At 33.2% G+C, this 20,708-nt stretch overlaps 1 protein-coding gene and 1 long non-coding RNA gene across 2 annotated transcripts; one reads left to right on the forward strand and one right to left on the reverse strand.

The window, feature by feature from the left end:
- The first annotated feature begins 9,967 nt into the window (after positions 1–9,967).
- Positions 9,968–12,317, forward strand: LOC108228089 (uncharacterized). The gene is made up of 2 exons (XR_001808170.2): positions 9,968–10,135; positions 10,251–12,317. It is a non-coding gene; the product is annotated as an uncharacterized LOC108228089 (long non-coding RNA).
- A 1,516-nt stretch (positions 12,318–13,833) lies between these two features.
- LOC108227982 (uncharacterized) lies at positions 13,834–19,125 on the reverse strand. The gene is made up of 5 exons (XM_017403414.2): positions 18,093–19,125; positions 17,233–18,005; positions 17,060–17,149; positions 14,416–15,177; positions 13,834–14,296 (listed from the first exon to the last, which is right to left on the reverse strand). Exons 1-5 carry the CDS (start codon positions 18,202–18,204, stop codon positions 14,258–14,260), a joined length of 1,776 nt encoding a protein of 591 aa, XP_017258903.1. The 5' UTR covers positions 18,205–19,125; the 3' UTR covers positions 13,834–14,257.
- Positions 19,126–20,708: the final 1,583 nt, after the last annotated feature.

Below are 20,708 nucleotides of genomic sequence, written 5' to 3' on the forward strand. Positions count from 1 at the left end.
ATTGGGTGGACTTTTAAGCCAGCTTTCATGTCGTTCATGTTTATCCGTATCATTTATATGACAATTTTTTATTTATAAGTTAGAATTCGAGAAATTGAAAATTTTAATTTTTTAGTGATTTAATTTTATTTTTGAAATTTGATTTTACAAAAATGTAAAGGATCACTTTAAAATATAATTTATAATATTTTATTTTTATATTAATAATTTTTATACACGATAATTCCCAATATCAAAAAAAAGTACCCACACGCATAAAATAAAATTATTTTTCTTATAAATAATTTCTCACTTATAAACATTAAGCACTTTTTTTTTGACGAAAAGCAAAAAATTTTAATAGATAACTGAAACCCAGCCGAGACAAACCCTCGAACTGTCAATTACAACCTGATTAAGAAACAAAAAACGAGCTAAACATATAGCCGCTTTGTTTTCAGATCGTTTAACAGATAGAATATTTAAATTATTTATACTAAAAAGTATTACAATCAAATCTCGAACAATCCAACCTATATGAGTTGTGAACATAGTAGCATCGCAATTGACCTTCACATAAGCAGCAGCATCTGTAGCCCAATGTTCAGAATTATCAGTTACATCAACCGATATTGGATCAACAAATGACCCTAAAAGATGAACAATTTTATGTCGTGAAAGGTGAGCTCTTATGATATTCACCACCGTGCCATATCTGATACAAGCCTCACGGATTACCCAAAATACCATGTAACTCCTTCTTAGAAACATTACCGAGACCCATAACAAAACACACAGAAACGTCAAAACAGACACAAACATCCCAAAAAGATGGGCACGACCTTGATGACAAGGTACTCAACAAGAACTCACCCAAAAGGATTAGATCTTGGTTTTATTGATAAAACTAAGAAATACGAGAGAAGATGGAAGAACGAAGATGATTAATCAGAGGGGATGAAGGATGAAGAGCGGAGAAGTGGGGGTTAGAACTTGGAGTCGACTCTCAAAACTGCAAACCCTAATTTTAAACATTAAGCACTTTTAGAATTCTTGTCAAGGGAAATAGCTCCTAGAGCATAAGAGATTCTCTAAACAAGCGCTTACTTCAAATTTAAAGATCAAGTGTAAAAACTAAAGCTCCAATGAATTCCTGGAAGCTCTTTTAAATTTTAGGTATTCATGATCTCTCCTTTCTTATAAAGAGCATCTAATAGCTCTTAACTTGTATTTATGAAATCTATACTATATATAAAATCTATGTATCTATGTATATTATAAATCCTGAACAGTGCCATGTCATCAATGCCACATATTTCAAAAAAAGTCCACCTCAATGCCACATATTTTAGATTTTGCCAAGTCATTATAATTTCCCTTATTTATTTAAGCATATCAGAATAATCAATCACATATCTTTGAATTCCTAAAATTGAGCGTAATCAATGACCGACAATTATATTAAATTTTGAATGGTAATGCAATAACTACATTCCATAATCATAACATTTTTTGAATGTTAAATTTGTACGGAACTAATTAAAATTGAATAAGATAATTATATTGAATATACTGCCACAATTGTTAAGCTTATCATGTATCATATAACTACGCTTTAATTATATTAACTTATATATAAATAAATGAAGTGTTTAAAAATTTAAATTGCAATTTATAATTATATTTTTATTTAATATTTAATATCCGGAAGTCGTCAAAAATTTAGCTATGTTACGAATATGTTGCTTTTTAATTTTCGGAATAATATATATTACATTTTCTAACATAGTGATATAAGTATTATAAAAAGTATTTTTATAATAATATTACGTTATTAATTAGTATGTATTAAGCATTTTATGTAGGTCAACTTAATAATAGTAGATATGTACTATTACTTGGAGACAGCAATCGGGTCGATCGAAACGGGTTTCACAAATTCTAAAATCGAATCCAAACTATATTATAAATCCCGAACAATGCCAAATCATCAATGTTACATATTTCAAAAAAAATGTCCAAGTCAATGGCATCTATTTTAAATTTTGTCATGTCATATAATATTCCATATTTATTTTAGACCAATCAGATGTCCTAAGATTCCTAAAATTGTGCGTAATCAATGGGTCGGTCGAAACGGGTTTCACAAATACCAAAATCGAACCCAAATTATATTATAAATCCTGAACAGTGCCAAATCATCAATGCCACATATTTCAAAAAAAGTCCATGACAATAACACCTATTTTAAATTGTGTCATATCATATTCCATATTTATTTTAGACCAATCACATGTCCTAAAAATCCTAAAATTGGGCGTAATCAATGACTGACAATTATATTAAATTTTGAATGGTAATGCAATAACTACATTCCATAGATCATAGCATTTTTTGAATTTTGAATTTGTACACAACTAATCAAAATTGAAGAAGATAATTATATTGAATATATTGTCACAATTGTTAAGCTTATCATGTATCATATAACTAAGCGTTAATTATATTAATTTATATATAAATAAAGTGTTTAAAAATTAAAATTGAAATTTATAATTATATTTTTATTTCATATTTAATATCCGGGAGTCGTCTAATATTTAGCTATGTCACAAATATGTCAATTTTTAATTTTGGGAATAATATATATTAAAGTTTCTAACATAGTGATATAGATATTATAAAAAGTATTTTTATAAATTTTAATATTACGTCATCAATAGTACGTATTAAACATTTTATGTAGGTCATTTTAATCATAGTAGATATGTATCACTGTTACAGATAGCAATCGGGCCGGTCGAAATTGGTTTCGCAAATACCAAAATCGAACCCAAACTTGAAAAATTCAGGAATCTTAAACCTGAACTTGAAGGATATTACACGAGTAATTATTATTTATTCAACAAATAATATTAAACATATATAAAATATTAAATATAAATATCTTAATTTTGTTTTAATTTTATTATATATTAAATAATAAATATATTATAAAAGATATTATGTATGTATGTATGTAATATATATATATATATATATATATATATATATAAATTTATTCGGGTTCGGGTTCGAAATGAGTTCCGAGTTTTCAGGTCGGGTTCAAATCAAACCCGATCCTGGACCGGAAATTATTCGGATTTAAAAACAAATTTTTATCCGAAACCTTATAATTTGGGTTTGGTAAAACACAATCCACTCGGTACGAGTTAGACTCGGGTCGGGTAGAATCGTGACTGCCCAATCCCTCATGAAATGTATAACTATCATTATAGTGGATAGTCATTCAAATCTATTTATTCGATTTGACGTATAATTTTGATGTTCTTATTAACATAATGTTTTGTTTGATATATAATTTTAGTTTAATATTGTTTGACATATAATTTCACTTGAATTTTCTGATATATAATAAACTTAAGTATAAGAGAGTTATGTCTAATATAATTTTTTTCTTCCTACTTTATACTTTATTTGAAAATTCAAATATAATTATTTATTAAATGTATTTGTGAAATAATAATAACAAAATTCAATAAAATCTAAAGCCCGTGCGCGGAGCGCGGGCAAAAACACTAGTATATATAATCTATACTATAATATAATAAGCCAACATAGGTTTAATTTGTAGTCGTACACAATTTTGGTTTGGTCATCTTATTTATAACTACAAGTCGATCACATGTAGACTTCTCTTGCTCTTACAATATTAAAGAGTTTTATACTGTTCAAATTACAAACACTTGTGATGTAATACAAGATAAAAAAAACTCCTTCATTATTCGTTTAAATATAATTTATATATTATTTATATACTATATTATAATAAACTGATATTGGTATAATTTGTAATGTAATCAGTTGGTAAATATAATCTGGTTAAAATCTAATTCATTAATACTAAAATATTAATAAAATGATGTTAAAATTTAAATTATAATTAATAAATTACGAATTCTATACTCGCCCGTGCTTCGCACGGGTTAAAGGCTAGTATATATATAATATAATAAGGCAACATAGGTATAATTGGTAGTCGTTCAAAATTTTGGTTTGGTCATTTTCATTTATAACTGCAAGTATGCAACAAGTAGAGTTCTATTCCCCTTACATCATTAAACAGTTTCATACTCTTCAAATTACAAACACTTTGTCATGTACTACGAGACAAAAACTCCACCATTCCTTTTTAAATATAATTTATAATTAGTTAAATTTTTAGGAGTGAATATAATCAGCCAATCAATATAATTTAATAAAATTTTAATTCATTAATACTAAAATACTAATAAAATAATATTAAAATTTAAATTATAAATAATAATATACAATTATATAGTCGCCCGTGTTTTGCATGCAACAAGTAGAGTTCTATTCCCCTTACATCATTAAACAGTTTCATACTCTTCAAATTACAAACACTTTGTCATGTACTAAGAGATAGAGATAAAAACTCCACAATTCTTTTTTTAAATATAATTTATAATTAGTTAAATTTTTAGGAGTGAATATAATCAACCAATCAATATAATTTAATAAAATTTTAATTCATTGATACTAAAACACTAATAAAATTATTTCAAAAAAAAAACACTAATAAAATAATATTAAAATTTATATTATAAATAATAATATACAATTATATTGTCGCCCGTGTTTTGCACGGGTTTAAGGTTAGTATAATATTAGTTTCCTTCCAATTATATCTCCAACATTTCTCCTTCTACTTTTCTCTCATTTATATGAATAAAATATGACAAGGAAGAAGTATAAAGAGGAGTATTGGAGTTGTTATCATTTTTAACGTATTACCTCACTAAGAGCCACATTAATATTATATTTTAGTGAGAGCCACATATAATATTATATTTTAAAAAGTGACATAACGTGACTTGATGTGATAAATTTGGAATTTAAAATGTTCGTTTGGATAAACTTGATTTATTTATAACTGATGACTTACTAAAATTATAACAATAAAAATAAAAGTAGATGTGGTGAAGTTAATAAAGTAGTTCTTCGACACAGGTATCATCAATGAACAACTTCAGCCTACTAATATAGCTCTCATTCCTAGGAAGCAGAATCCTATGGTAATGGCGGATCTAAGACCTATATCCCTTTGTAATAGGGGTGAGTAAAAAACCAAATAAATCCGAAACTACTAAAAACCGCTATAAACCGAACCGCATATAACCGAACCGAAATCGAAACCGAAAATTTAAAACCGAACTCGAAACCGATTATGCAGTTCCGGTTATAGTTAGAAACCGATCCGAAAAAAACCGAACCGATCCGATTTTTATAATAATTAAAATATTTTTATAATATTTATAATTTAAATTTTAGAATAAAAACTTAAATGTATATTAGTTATTACTTATTCGAATATGATCCTTGTAGATATGCAGACCACTTCACAGTTAATTCAACTTAGTTTTTCACAATTAAATTGATCTTGGTTGGAGGATTAATGACATAACCAGAGGACATATTATGTATAAAAGGCTGAAACTTGAAAGGCATTATGAAATAGCACCAAGATAGATGAGATTCAGGACACGTCTACATGTGTAGAATATTACTAGCTAATAAGATCCATAGAATTTCATCAACCCAACTTTATATTTGTCAATTAACAGTCATCATTTCTTGATAAATATATATATATATTCCTGTGAGTCTGTTACTAAATATTAAAAACTTTTGCATCCGAAGGAGAGATCAGTGGTCTAAGGAAAAATCAATGGTTCAGATATTAGCTTAATCTGGAACATGCAGTTCATAAGTTTACGATTTAATTATAAGGATCTAATTATTCATGTATAATAATTCTTGTTTTTTCTTTCATGCGGTTTTTTAACCGAAACCGAACCGATGGAAACCGAATCCGAGATTTTGGAACCAAAACCAAAACCGACGATGAGATTGCGATTGCGGTTTTTGATTTTTAAAACCAAGGACATGCGGTTCCGGTTGCGGTTTTATCCAATAACCGCACCGAACCCGCATCCGTTCACCCCTACAAACTACTTTGTAATGTAGTGTACAAAGTCATATCAAAGGTTTTAGCTAACAGATTGAAGCTGGTAATGAAGTGGTAACAGATTGATTCTCTAATATTGTGGGGAGGAACAAGTCTTCAATCTTTAGGTACATAAAAGATAAACTGAACAAAAGAATTGAGGGTTGGGACAAAAAAGCTCTTTTGAAAGATGGTAATGAAGTGCTGTTGAACATAGTAGCCCAATCCTTACCAAACTTCGCTATGAGTGTCTTTCTTCTTCATTTACATATGTGCCAAGATTTGGAAAAGCTAATGTGTAAATTCTGGTGGTAGACAAGTTCACAAAAGAAAGAGGCATTCATTGGAAAAGTTGGAATAAGACGTGTAAGAAAAAATCAGAGGGAGGTATTGGTTTTAGAAATGTACGAAATTTTAATGTGGCTTTACTGGGAAATCAGGGGTGGAGGCTGCTGAAAATACCCGGATAAGCTAGTTAATAAAGTCTTTAAAGCCCGATATTAGCCTGACGGCTCTTTTTTGAATGCTAAAATTGGATACAACCCAAGCTACGTTTGGAGAAGTGTGCTGAAATCTCAGACAATCCTGAAATGTTGTCGAGTTGGTAATGGGCTGACTATTAGCATTGTAGAATATCCTTGGTTGCCCGTAGTAAGTGATCCATATGTTCATACCAAAAATAAGTCCATCCAGAATCAGAGGGTCTCATCTTTATTAGATATTAACTCGAACTGCTGGGACGAAGATCTCGTTAAGGATGTCTTTGATAGTAGAGATACCAACATAATTTTGTCAATTCCTCTAAATAATGATGTAGAGGATACATGGTATTGGCGACGAGAAAAGCTAGGCAAGTACCCAATTAAGTCTGCTTATTTAATAATTTAGGAGAGTAAGTCTTATCAAGTGTTGGAAGCAAACTCTGGTTTTTTGCGGAATCTGTGGAATTTGAAAATTCCGCCAAAAGTTAAAAACTTCCTTTGAAGAGCACCATCGAATTGCTTGCCAACAAAGGACTTACTCAGCTAGAAGCAGGTGCAGATCTCTAAATATGTCCAGTGTGCAATGAACTTAATGAAAATATCATGCATTCTTTGGTGCTATGCTCATTTGCTGCGTCTACCTGGTCACGACTCAATCTTCCTCTAATGCATGGAGATTTTAATTTGTTTCCGGAATGGTTGCAGCTGGTTTTTGATCAACGACGCACAGAAGATACTCACATCATAGTAATGGTTTGCTAGATGTTATGAAAGAACATGAATGATTTGGTGTGGAATCAACATAATTTAGATTTAGCCGGGGTGATTGAATCAGCACAATTCTTAACTAATGGAGAAATGTTCAAGACAAAACCTTTGACGCCTTTATGGGTTATATCACTCAAGAAGACAGGGATGAACACTAGAACCACCATCGCACGTGTTAAAATCAATACTGATGCAGCCATCTTAACAATATCTAACCTACACAACCATGCTTTTGTCGTTCGAGATCATGATGGAACGCTAGCCGAAGCAGCGTCAAAGTGCAGAAGAGGTAATATAAGCCCAGATTTGACTGAGGCGTTAAGCATTAGGGAGGATTTGAGTTGGTTGAAGGAAGGACTACAACAATGTAGTTCTTGAATCTAACTGCTTACAAGTTGTGCAGGCAATACGAAGCTCCATTGCTATTCTTACTTTAGAAAAATAGTGAGTGAGTGTCGTAATCTACTTGTAGGCTTGAGTAACAAAAACATGAAGTTTTAGATTTGTTAAACGTTCAGCGAACAGTGTAGCTCACTATCTAGCGAGGTACAATAATTACATTGCTGATCGTAGTTGGAGGGTGAGAGATGTCCATACCGAATTTCATTATGTACTTGTGAACGATCTCCGAAAGTAATGAAATTTATTTCCTTTGTGACAAAAAAAGTGATTTTATGAATGACTTGTGAGTTATAAGTCAGTTTTATCAAAACTTAAGTCACCAAAAAAATATCTCAAACTAATGTCATACTTTACGTTAGTTTATGGTATATATCTGACATTAAACTAGTTTCTTCTTATTAACTTTAAGTTAGTTTCTCATATTACTTGGGCAACATATACTTTGTCACAAAGTTTCCATATGGACGTAGATTGGCTTTCACTTCTATGTTTATCACATAAAATTGAAAATTTAAGTTTGAAAATAAAATAATATTAAAATTAAAGATATCCACAGCAAGAGAATCTCTAGTGGAGTTGTTATAATCGTGGACTAAATCAGACTTGTAATATATTATATAAAATTTGTTGAATCGCTTTGATGATATTAATTATATAATATCATTTAAAAATAATATGTCATTAATATTTAGTTTTTGTTTTAGGAATATTTTATTTTATTTTTTTTTTTGAAAATGAGAATAAATCTCAACGAATATGAGTCGGCAATTCACCGTGATAATTCTTTCTTTCAAAAAAGTTTATTATCTAACCGTCGGACATGCAAGATGACCGGGGAAATTTAGACAATATAACTTTAATGTCCGAAAAGAAAACCGGCCTTCTTCTGAGAACCCTGAAAATAAAACAGAAAAAACAAGAAAAATATAAGTCGATATATGTAACAGATTATATATATCCAATAAATAATTATTATTAAAAACACGTGCATATTGCAAGTGCTGATCAAAATATTCTCACAATTATGATTACTCATAATTGAGACAATTAAACTCTCAATTAAGGCACAATTAATAAAATATTAATGTCCTTAATTAAGACACAATTAAAACCTTCAATTAAGGCACAATTAACGTCCTCAATTAGGAGGCACAATTTACGCTCTTAATTAAGAGGCACAATTAAAGCCCTCAATTAGGAGGCACAATTAACGCGGCACAATTAACGCCTTCCTTTCTGACACCGGATTTCATGCTCATCCCGGAGCAGAACCGTCGCCGTCACCCACGTTTAGCATGTCTTGCTTTTGCTGCAAAAGTAGGGTATGGCGATAATTCAACGGAAAAGAATCTAAACAACAAAGTCAAAACGTAGAGGGGCAATGAAATCTAAGCGAGGGACACAACCATAACATATAAATCAGTACAACAGTTACTGTAATAAATTGAACAGGGGCCTGTGAAGCTTATCTTGAAAACATGGTACGTTATCGTCCTGTTGTTGTCTTCCTCCCCTTCTGTTGTTGCGAATATAGATACATCGCTAGACTTGACACAAAACTGGGATGGGCAAAGCCGTGTGGATTCTTTGCTTTCACCAATTGGAGTCCAACACAAAATCTCCTGTGCTTCTCTTTAAATCTTCTGTTTGCCTCATTTTCATCGCCATCTTCTTAAGCTATACCCTGCGTAGATGAGCCCTAGCAGTACGATTGGAGGACGCGTGAGTCGTGGCCGTTGGATCGAAAAAATCGCGGAAAGAATCTGGAGAGAGCCGAGGGAGAGTGTTGGCCTGTTGTTTTAGGAATATTTAGTTTGTTATAAATAAACTATATTAATATAATATGGTAAGTGGTAACCGGTAGGCGGTAACAAATGATACTCCCTCCGTCCCACCCAATTCTTGTACAGTGGGGTTGGGCACGGTGGGTTTGGGCACGGAGGTTAAAAAATATGTATAAAGTAGTAGTAGAAAAGAGAAAGAAAAGTGGGTGAAATGATGGGACCTACTGATTTTTTATATGGGTTTGTCTAGTGTGTGCCCATGGGCACATGCTAAGTCCTAAAATCTATGGATTTAAAGGTGTTTGATTGGTGTGGTTGTTGTAAATGCAAGGGGGTCCACCATTATTAGATGGTGTAAGCCAATCAAAAGCTTCCAAATCCATAGATTTCAGCACTTAATATGTGCCCATGGACACACCATAGAAAAACCGTTTTTATATATAAAAGAGAGATAATGGAGTAAAAGTAGCGTGAAAAGGAAGAAAAAGTGATAAAGTGACGGAAGCACTTGACTATTTTAGGAAATAAATCTTAACAAATATTTTAGACGTGGCATACTCAGTTTTCAGCGAGCTCATATCTGACTAGTGCCTAGGGTTTATCTTGAAAGAGAGACTGCAATCTATCTCGGCGGTGTTTCTTCAAGATAGTCTCTTATTCACCACCACCACCACCACCACGATAACGACTAGGTACCGTTTGTTCTTATTTTCACTTATTTATTTTCTCATCGCCAACTAGTGTTGTTCATTTTGTGTCTCTGTTAATATTATTTCGACCCCTAATTAGCATTCTTATCTCGCACAGCAATTTTCAGAAATTTAATTATGGTTTCGATAAAGTCGACTATGGTCGTGTTGGGTTTGATAAAATGCTAACAGGCGATTGAGGTCGTTTGCAAGACTGGTCACACTTCTAAAAGTTATGGATGATTTGACTTGTCGTACTTGTTAATTATTTTGTTTGGATATATTCTCTGATATGATAGAAAATGAGGAAATGGAGTACTGTTCCCGAGGGCAAACTAATGGAGCATTGGCTGTGCTGAATACAACTTGATCTAATGATGCACTGAACCTTGTTAGACGGTCTTTGCTAAAATCAGTGTGTTGATATGACAGTGTCTTTCTTTTCGGTGATGAAATGCAATGTATTAATTCCTGAGGGTGGCACTTACAATATCATTATTTGTGGATGTCTTCGGAATAAGAAGGATGCTGAAGCATGTAAACTGTTAGATAATATAGTTGATTGCGGCTTCTTAGAAGATGCATTTACAACCTCCCTTTTTATTACGACATTTACTTTTATCGGAAGTACATGACCCAAATTTGGTTCAACAAACTTGAAGATGCTCTTCTTGTGTTCGATAAAATCCTGTACTTGAAGATGCTCTTGTGTTCGATAAAAATTTGGTTCAACAAACTTGAAGATGCTCTTGTTGTGTTCGATAAAATTCTCAACTTGCAGATGTTCTTGTTGTGTTCGATAAAAATTTGGTTCAACAAACTCGAAGATGCTCTTCTTGTGTTCGATAAAAATTTGGTTCAACAAACTTGAAGATACTCTTGTTGTGTTCGATAAAATGCTCAACTTGAAGTTGCTCATTGTTTTGTTCGATAAAATGCTCAGAACTCGAAGATGATTTTTTGTGTTCAATAACTTGAAGTTGCTCTTGTCGTGTTCGGTAAAATGCTCAGAACCTCTCCCTAATCCTATTGACTTTACTCGGCTGTTGTGTGCAATTGTTGATAGGGAACGAGACACCGCATCTGTTCCTCACTTAACAAATTTATGTGACCTAAGCAAATCTGTCAATATTATCACCTTTAATATATCAGGAGGCTTCTTTTTCCACAAAAGTTTGCCGAAGGCAGACTTTTGTTCACAGATTTTATCAAATTCAAAGACTTTAAACCTTAAAGTGCCATCATTAATGGCCTTTGTAAGACAGGTCATACTTCTATGGCCCTTTCTAAGAGGCATTTACCGAATGTTCGGACGTACTCTCCGGTTGTTCAGGTCCTCTGCAACTTCAATAGGAGGTTGATATGTTACTTGAAAATATGATTGAGGTGAAAATCTCTTGAAATATGTACACTTTTGACATATTGGTCGATGCTTATTCCATGTTTAGGAAGTTGGACGGCGCAAAGTGGATAATTGAGATGATGAACAGACGGGGTCAATATCCTGATATAGTCACCTACGATACTATCATGCAGGCATATTGTTTACAAGGCCAAATGAACAGAGCATTGTCTGTGCAGAAGACCATCAGAAGTAGGAGGATAATGCCCGATTGTAGCACATATGCTGCCATTCTGTTGGATGCATATGCAGGCAGCTGAAATTGGACAGGCACATACCTATGGATCTTTACAGAAACATGCCTGTGATGCTTCGAGGCCCACATATGTAACACAACATTTTCTTACACAGGCTGTCAGAAGGGTAAATCTATGGAAGTACTGACGTTCTTCTATAGGATTAAAGATCAAGACATAAGGTAGCTTTTGCTGCATACAGAACTTTGTTGGATGGTCTTTGCAAGAACCATTATGTTGATAAAGCACCATCTTTATTTCACGCAGTGAAATGCATTGTATTAATTCCCATGGGTGACTATTACAATAGTGTTGTCTGTGAATGACTTCGGAATAAGAAGTATGATGAAGCATGTAAATGTTTAGACAAAATGGTTTATTGTGGCTTCTTAGCATATGCATTTACAACCTCTTTACTGCAACACCTACCCTTATCAGGCACAGGATCTAATGTATCAGGATCTAAGGTAACTTTGGATAAGTTAAGTGGTTCATGATCTTTCTTATGTACCTAAAGTATGCATTGTAAAATAGTTCTTATTGTCTACTTTAAGATTACCTTTTTTTCCCGTAAGGATTCATGTTTTGACGACTTAACTCTCATATACTTCTTACAATCTTTTAAACTCTTGTTTTTGGTTTAGTTCTCGTCTATGTTTCCAGTTAACAGAAGCATGACTGATGCACTATGCCTTGTCCTAGAGCCAGTGTAGTACTAAGCAGCATGCTCGCCCTCTCATTATCAAATATGCACACATCCTATATACATACACATTGGTTGCTTATCTAAGAACTTTTGAATCAGAATCTTCATGATAATGTGTGTTTATGGAATGATTTTGACACCCTGATCTCTACGATCTCTACTTAAGTGATGCTATAAAATCTCTTGAGTTTGATTGGAATTTGGAAAATCTTTAGCTTCATTTATTACTATAATGGAACTGAATACTTTCATAGGGATTTTTGTAAAATAAATAAGATAACTATACAAGGATTTCTATTTAACGCAGACAAGTATCCTGTCTTCAGCACTTACTAGATAATTAAAAAATATTGCTTAAGCCTGTTGTTGGTTATGTTACTTGAGCCTATTGTCTACATTATTACAACAAATCTCCTCAGTTGTTGCTTAAAGTTTAGCCTTGAAGAGGATCACCTGGGTGAAAGTTGAGGCCGTCATGCCACAAAGTGACTCGATATGCCCTATTTAATGTATAGCAACTTTGTTGGAAGTATTCTAAAATTTTCTTTATCTGAGGGTTTATCTCAGAGAAGGCGGGAGGAAGATGTCATGCTTGTTAATCATACTTGAGATACGTCTTCTGAGATGAGTGACGAAGGCATCCCACCAGAAAGGACTCTGAAGACGCAGATCATGTAGATTTCATTGGGCAAATAAAAACGAGATGCATTCTCAAGGGATGCACAACAAGTTCTTGTCCTAGGTACACTACAAAGAGAGTTTGTATCAGATCAAAGCACCAGATCCTGTGAAACTATCTGAATGGCTAAAAGCTGACACTACACATACGAAGATTACATATTGTTTCGAGCTCATCAGCTCAAGCTACTGAGAGGTTGATCTTCTGTCTATACTGCCTCTAATGAATATAACTTCTGTAAATGATTAGTACTCTCACAATTTAATTAGCAAAGTAACAAGTTGTATACTGATACTAGCAATTATTTTAGACGACAAAACCCAATTTACAAGATTCCAAGGGCTTTGAATTTTGATCTTCATGGAGGCATGAGTCTTGTAGTTTGTCCAGCCTGAAAATTACCTTTTACCAAGATCATAGTGTACAAGCATATGTAAAGACATGGATAGTCTTCTAGACATCGCCGAAGATCATAATTTCAAGGAGAAACACCATATAGTGAAAGCTTATCCACCTAGATATGACTTCATGATAACAAAGATAAGACGGAGTAATTATTACTACCAACTCCATGCCTGGCAAAAAAAATGCAGCCGAAAAAACTGCCAGGGAATAGAAAAAAGCACTATGAACCAAACAAAAGAGCTAGAAATATAAAGAAAATGCTTCTTTCAACTGTGAAACTAAATGAAAATCATAATCTATATATAACTATGGAACTGAACCCCTCCCCCCCAAAAACCCATGAACTGAAATCTATCCAAAATCCAAATTTTGCACAATAAAGCAATTTCCTTTGGCAGTTCCATAGAGACCTATTCCTACTTTTGTATCTCGATCTTTCTAAATCTCAAGAATGTTCTAGAAGTCAAGAAGGCACATTATATCACAAGACTTTCTGATCCCTGAACAAGAATCATCTGTAAACTCCCTTCTGCTCTCTTCAGTTTTTCATCTAAATATTTAACACCAGGGGCGACAGGTAGAAGAAGAAGAATCACCATCTTTAAGACTGAAAAGGTTAAACCCAGCGACATTTAGTAGGTTAAAACTCTCATTTGCGAATCTGCGAACTGGCGAGCTACAAAAACTTTATAATTGTTCACAGAGAAGTCTTTGATGATGGCCGAGGCTTGATATACTGCAACAGAAAACAGTTGGAAAATATACATAAAACTTGTTCCACATTACAACATATATATATCTCATATATTATCAAATGAACTTTATACTCAGACCCCTGTATAGAGAAGCTCTCACCTTACTTGCATCCCTGTAGAATTCCCTGATTTCTTCCTCCGTAAGACCTTCATCCTCTCCCGCATTTTCATCCCACCCAAGTGAACGTAAAAATGCAGCCTCTTCCTCCTCTGAACAAAGTATCACATCCGAGCTTGAACGAGTCTCTCCATTCTCTCCATTGTCAGGAGATTTTGGGGTTCCATCACAGGCGTCTCTGTTGCTGATCAAGCCATTCATTTTGTACTGGACCGTATCAGACTGATTTGCCAATAGAGAATCTTCCCCTGGAGGCGGAGCACCAGCCTTATGTTCACTAGGCTGCTCCAGAATAGATTGTGACACAGTAGAGACGGAATCAACAACAGGTGAAGAATGATTTGTCAAGGACTTCTTCCTTACAAGATTAAAGAAATCATTCCGGCTACGAAGTTGAGCTGAAGGTTTCTTCTCCAACACTGTGGGGACCACACCACTTGCAACGATTGGGTTCTTAATTGGACTCCTCAAGGAAGGAGGTACGCCAACTGAGGAAGCGGCAGTCAGTGGGTTATTTGGTACTTTACTGGCATTAGTAGGGCTCAAGGTATCCTTCGTTTGGTAAGAAATATCATTCCTTTCTCGTGCTGGTTTAAGGACCTGAAGCTTTCCCAAGCTCGACGTCTTTGACATATCAGATTTCATGGGTGTCCCACGTGGAGAGTGATTAAAATGGTGAGTAGATGAGGTCTGATGCTGCTGCTGGGCTGCCTTGGTTTTTGACTTCTCTGAAGAATTCAACACCTGAAACAAAATCAAAAATAGCTAACCCTGTTTAGGAAGGTGTCTCACAAATGTCAAGACAATAAAGATAAACTTTGGAAGTGCTTCCCTTACATCCCCAGTAACTCAATTAATTATAGGGACAAAGCAATATTACAAATACCATATCATTCTAAGTTTTAAAGCAGGCTGTATGAATAAATAAAATCTCTTCACTGCCATCACAATGAATTTAAATGTATTTCCTAGTTGTTGCCAAGAAGAATCCTCTAATCCCCCAAACTTTCCCACTAATAAGAAAGTTGCACTATTCTATTAAGAGCTAAAATTAACAGCCACACACAAATTCATGCATAGCTTTCTCATTTTTACATTCATTATAACTGCATTGTAATTCATTTCTCCATGTAAAGCCTTCTCCACTCTTCTTTTAAGCTATAAGACAAGTACAAATACATTGTAACATAATAGCACATTTGTAATTAATAAAATGCCAGGACATTTGAAAACGTGTAATGCAGATCTAATCTACTAATCTGATGCGATACTAGGTTTGCTAATTACTAGGAGGATGGGTTTGCTAATTACTAGGAGGATCTGTAAAGATGACAGTGGATACTTAGGATCCCAGGATATATTTGTATTCTGATCGCCTTCTTGCTGCACCAATGTGGGAAAAAAGTCAAACTAAACGCTGATTCTCACATTACATATTGTTTAATGATGCACAACTAATAATTGGTGGGTGTACCAACTAGGGCTATTTCAAGTAACAAGATCAACTATCTGCGCTATAATTAAAGACTCAGAGTAATAATCTTTCATTTCTTGGGTACTTGTCTGAACAAATCATCCCCAACCAGATGTTTAGTAAATCGGTTCAGAAAGAGATGTGCTGTGAATGTGTTTTAATGAGATAACTAGCAAAAGCATATGTTGTAGAGGAGTAACAGAAGGCATGAATGTACACTGTGGTCAGAAAATGGAATTAGCCAGTGATGTTTGTAAATGTACATTGTACAATATAACATGGCAAACTTCGCATCTAAAATAAGCAAAATCCAAGTCAAAATTACGGAAACAAATCCTTTACTTATCCTCTACCATAGTCTCTCCTCTATATACATGTATTGTATGATAAACTTTAATCATATATAACAACAAAATCTATTCCTAACTACTAATGTAAAATAAATACAAATTAATAATGTAATCACTCATTCGGCATCATCATTATCAGATCATGCTAACTGAAAACCATTCTTCGTGTATTTAATACATAGTACATCATGTCAACTAACAAACAAACTTCACAGAGTCAAATATTACATTGACACCAACTCTAAAGTCAGAAAAGTACACTAAGGCAAAACCCAAGGCAAAGGTAAAAGAAAAAGAACAAGGGTTCATCATCTCAATTTTATCAGAATTTTCAATCCACTTATTAAACTTAGAAAATTGCCTTTCATCACATCAAACATCAGAAGTATACCGGAAAACTACACCTAGACTATTCTCTTCAAGTACCTAAAAATATTTCAACAGAATTGTATTACATTCAGTTAATTATATATATAAAGTACTCAGCTTTTACATGTCTCAAGTCCAGAAATTCAATTAAGACACACACACAGACACACACAGACACACAATAAGAGATTTATTAAACGAATGTCTCTATCATTAGCACATACCAAAAAGCTCAACAGAACTGCGTCTGTTCAAACCCTGCAACTAAAAATTCCAATGAAAATCAATATCGACTGGCTGAGTTGCAGGGGTCGCGAAAGAGAACCATGGGAACAGGATAGCAGAAATATAAAAAAAATAGTAGACAACATCAATTTTCAATATCGCAAGCTCAAGGAACAAAAGTGGCCAACTAAAAGGACAAAAGTCTCACCAAAGCTTTAGGCATGGAAGGTGTCACAGGAATTAGTTGCTTAGACTGTTTGATAGCAATCTCTTCAAGCCTCTGAGTTCCAACAGAAAACTACCATCAAACAAAATAACAATAGATTAGATAATCAAAGATCAGCAAACGTAAACACAAGAAGTATTAACCAATTGCATTACCTGAGTAGCGTGGACATGAGGGGGACCCTGTGCTAAAGTTTCAGCCATATTGAGGCCACTTGTCATGCTAGATGCCACAGAAGCTGAACTTGGAAGAGCTGCTTGGGCAACAGATGATTTATTAATGCCATTGGCTCCAACTTTTACTTGTACCTCCGCTAGGGCTGATGTCCACCCAATCTCGCCAGTCACTGCAGAATATCCAATTGGCAAGTTTTGCATATTAGTACTCAGTCCAGGGGATGGGACTCTTCTTAACTCATAATCTGTTTGTCTTTCATCTGCCCCGAGAGATGGAAAATCCCTATCAAATGCAGCTTTCCGCACAGTACTAATAGCACTACTCCCAGCAAGCAGGGAACTTCCATTGTTATAGTTGCTTTTGTCGAAACTGTTCATGTCAGCAGATACCTTTCTCGACCATGGCTCATTATACTTCCCAGATATAGAAGACTGTGTTCGTTTTAAACCATCCTTCTCAAACCTATTCGAGAAATTGCTCCCTAATGGATCAGAAAAATTCCTATGCCTATGATCGCCAATCCTCAACTTGTCGCTATCATGATATTCATTTGTATCTTTATCCCAGCCCTTGTCACGGTTAGTCCTACCAAAACTGCCATAAGACCTCAACTGAGAACCATTACTAGTAGAACTTCGTCGGAAGTAGGATGATGTTGTTCGATCAGAAACGGGCGAACTTCCTGAATTATGAGCACTAATATCATCTATTGATGACTTATTTCTTGTTGACTTTAATGTAGCACGATCATCTGCGAAAATAAATTACCCAACCGAATAAGACAAGTTCAACAACATTGAGGATGTTAATCAGTAAAAATAAAGCCTTGTAAATTTACCTGATAGTAATGATGATGACGCAATTTGGTGATGATTTGTACTAACAGCAGAGGTTACACTTCCGCTGCTCTTTAACCACTCAGGGACAAATGTGGGCTCATTTTTTTCCATAATTAGGGCCAAATACGATCATACTAATAGAAGGCGAAAAGTCCAAGTTGTATTCACTTGATTAATGCAAATCATCACCAAAATTGGACAAAACTCTGTGTCTAGGCAGTATCAATCCAAATGTAGCTTCTTCTTTCCTTCCGCTAAACCCGGACAATACAGAACTACACATATAATTAATATCCGACAACTAAATTCCCAATATTTATCCTCTCAAAATCCAGTTTCAAACGGAACAAAACCAAACTGCCAGTACACATAACTAGAACCTCCACTTTTTACACTACATAAACTGTAAAAGTCAATTGGGGACAACTTCAAACAATCAAAATAGCGCCCCAAAGGCTAGAACACTCTAGCTCCACACTGACTTCAATTCAATACAAACCCATGTAAACCAACACAAATCAACTTAATAATTCAGACCCATTACACAAAACAACCCAATATATCAACCCCAGAATCTAAAATCATCAAAACATCACAAATTACTCATGCCCACATGCAAATTTTCATTAAGCACATCAGAAATCAAGAAAATACAGAGACGGAATTAAGAACCTGAGAAACCCACAACAGGAATACAAAACCACAGCAAATTAAGGTGAATAACAACCCTAATTCTCAACCCTTTTGTGGGTGTGTCAAATGCGATTGAGCAAATACGAAAAGTTTCAATCTTTTTAATTTATAGCCAATACTTGGGGGGGAGGGAGTTATGAATTAGATAGATACAGTGTGTATGTAGTTGGGGTGTAGAGGGACTTTGTATATATTGCTGCTGTTTTTGTAGAGAGAAACAAAGTATATCCAAGAATTTTATTGCGACAAAAAACACAAATTTTAGACGGGATGATTATATATATGGTAGTGTAGTACAGAGGAAGTTTTGTATTGTATGTTTTCTGTTGAATGGCTCATGAGAGAAAAAGATGATGCGTTTTTTATTAACCCTATTTTCCTTCTATTTTCGAGTGCACCTTGGTCTATTCTCTGATTTTCGATATATTCTTTATCCATTTACTTGCGTTTTAGATTTTTAAGGAATTAGTTTAGGTTTATTTCATTTTCATCATTTTATTTCCGGTAAAAAATGAGAATTAACTATCCGACGGATTAATTTATTTATTGAACAATAAAATTAGACATATCTTTTCATATTTTTTATATGACTATAAAGCTTATAAAAGAGAGGGAAATAAATAAAAATGGAGTTATGATTATAAATAAAATTAGTTAAATTCAAAATATATTATTCAATATGAAGGGAAATTAAAAAGTATTTTTTTAATATTTATTTATTATTTCTTTCGTATAATTGTCAAGTTGAGCAAAAAATTTCATTTCCCGATCATTCGGTATTACATGATACTAGTTAAATATTTATTACATAAGATACAAGTTTAGTCGAGTTACAAATATGATGTAAAAATAGACATATATGATTTTATTATTTTATTTATTTAGAGTTAAGTATAAATGGTTATTTTATATTATTTAATTACTAATATTTGTATTATCATATTTATAAAATAATATATTTTTTATTAACAGTTTAGACCACTTGTTTATAGGAACAGATCGGGATGTTTTAGAACATCATCTCTAGAACACTCATGTTATACTATTCTCAGCTTGCTCGTATATACAGTTAAACCTCTTTAAAGTAATACCCCTCGGACCAAAAAAAAATATTACTTTACCGAATTTATTATTTTATCGATATAATAATATTTTATTACTTTATCGATAAAGTAAAGATAAAGTAATATTTTATTATTTTACCGAATTTTTATATGTTTACAAATTATAATTCATTATTTTAAAAACAAGAATCAGTTACATGCAATGTATTTAATTTAAAAATTACTTTGATAATATTTAATCATATGTGAAAACTAAATTCATGCCTGCACGAGACGATAGCAATGTCATCTCAAGCGTGTCATCAAAGAAAGCACTTCAAGCAGTCAACACTTTAAACAATTATTTTTTACAACATGTGCAAAACATACCGGGAGTTATTTATACTTGCATAAAGTCAAGGATGAGGTTAATTTTGGCCTTGGTGGAAAGAAGAAACAACTACTATATATTCATATTTTGAAAAGAACTGAATTTTGTAATTCATATACATTATGTATATACATAATTCATGAATTATTATCTTACATATTACCTGGGCCTTTAATGAATTTTTAAATTTTTATTATCTTATGCTTTTAGCGAAAATATTACTTTTCAACATTGGCCCAAGTTGGGACCGACAAAATTTATTACTTAAGCGAGGTTATTACTTTATCAGATATTACTTAATCGAGTTTTAACTGTATCTACAAATGAAAAATATTACCTCGATCCTATGTACTTTTCAAGAACATTTATTTTTAATTCTAGAACAAAACTATATATAAAAGCAATCCCGAATGAGCTATTTGAAGTAAGATTAATATTGTTTAGTGCATCAAGACAATTTTTCAATAAGCATCTTTGTTTTACATTTC

The sequence above is a fragment of the Daucus carota genome, chromosome 1, assembly GCF_001625215.2.
Source record: "Daucus carota subsp. sativus chromosome 1, DH1 v3.0, whole genome shotgun sequence".
NCBI classification, from domain to species: domain Eukaryota; kingdom Viridiplantae; phylum Streptophyta; class Magnoliopsida; order Apiales; family Apiaceae; genus Daucus; species Daucus carota.

Coding starts and splice junctions, on each gene's coding strand:
- LOC108227982 (XM_017403414.2), bottom strand. CDS start 18,204: ATGGAAAAAAATGAGCCCACATTTGTCCCTGAGTGGTTAAAGAGCAGC. Junction 18,006..18,092: donor GTCATCATCATTACTATCAG/GTAAATTTACAA, acceptor TTATTTTCGCAG/ATGATCGTGCTACATTAAAG. Junction 15,178..17,059: donor CTTCCATGCCTAAAGCTTTG/GTGAGACTTTTG, acceptor ATTTTGTTTCAG/GTGTTGAATTCTTCAGAGAA.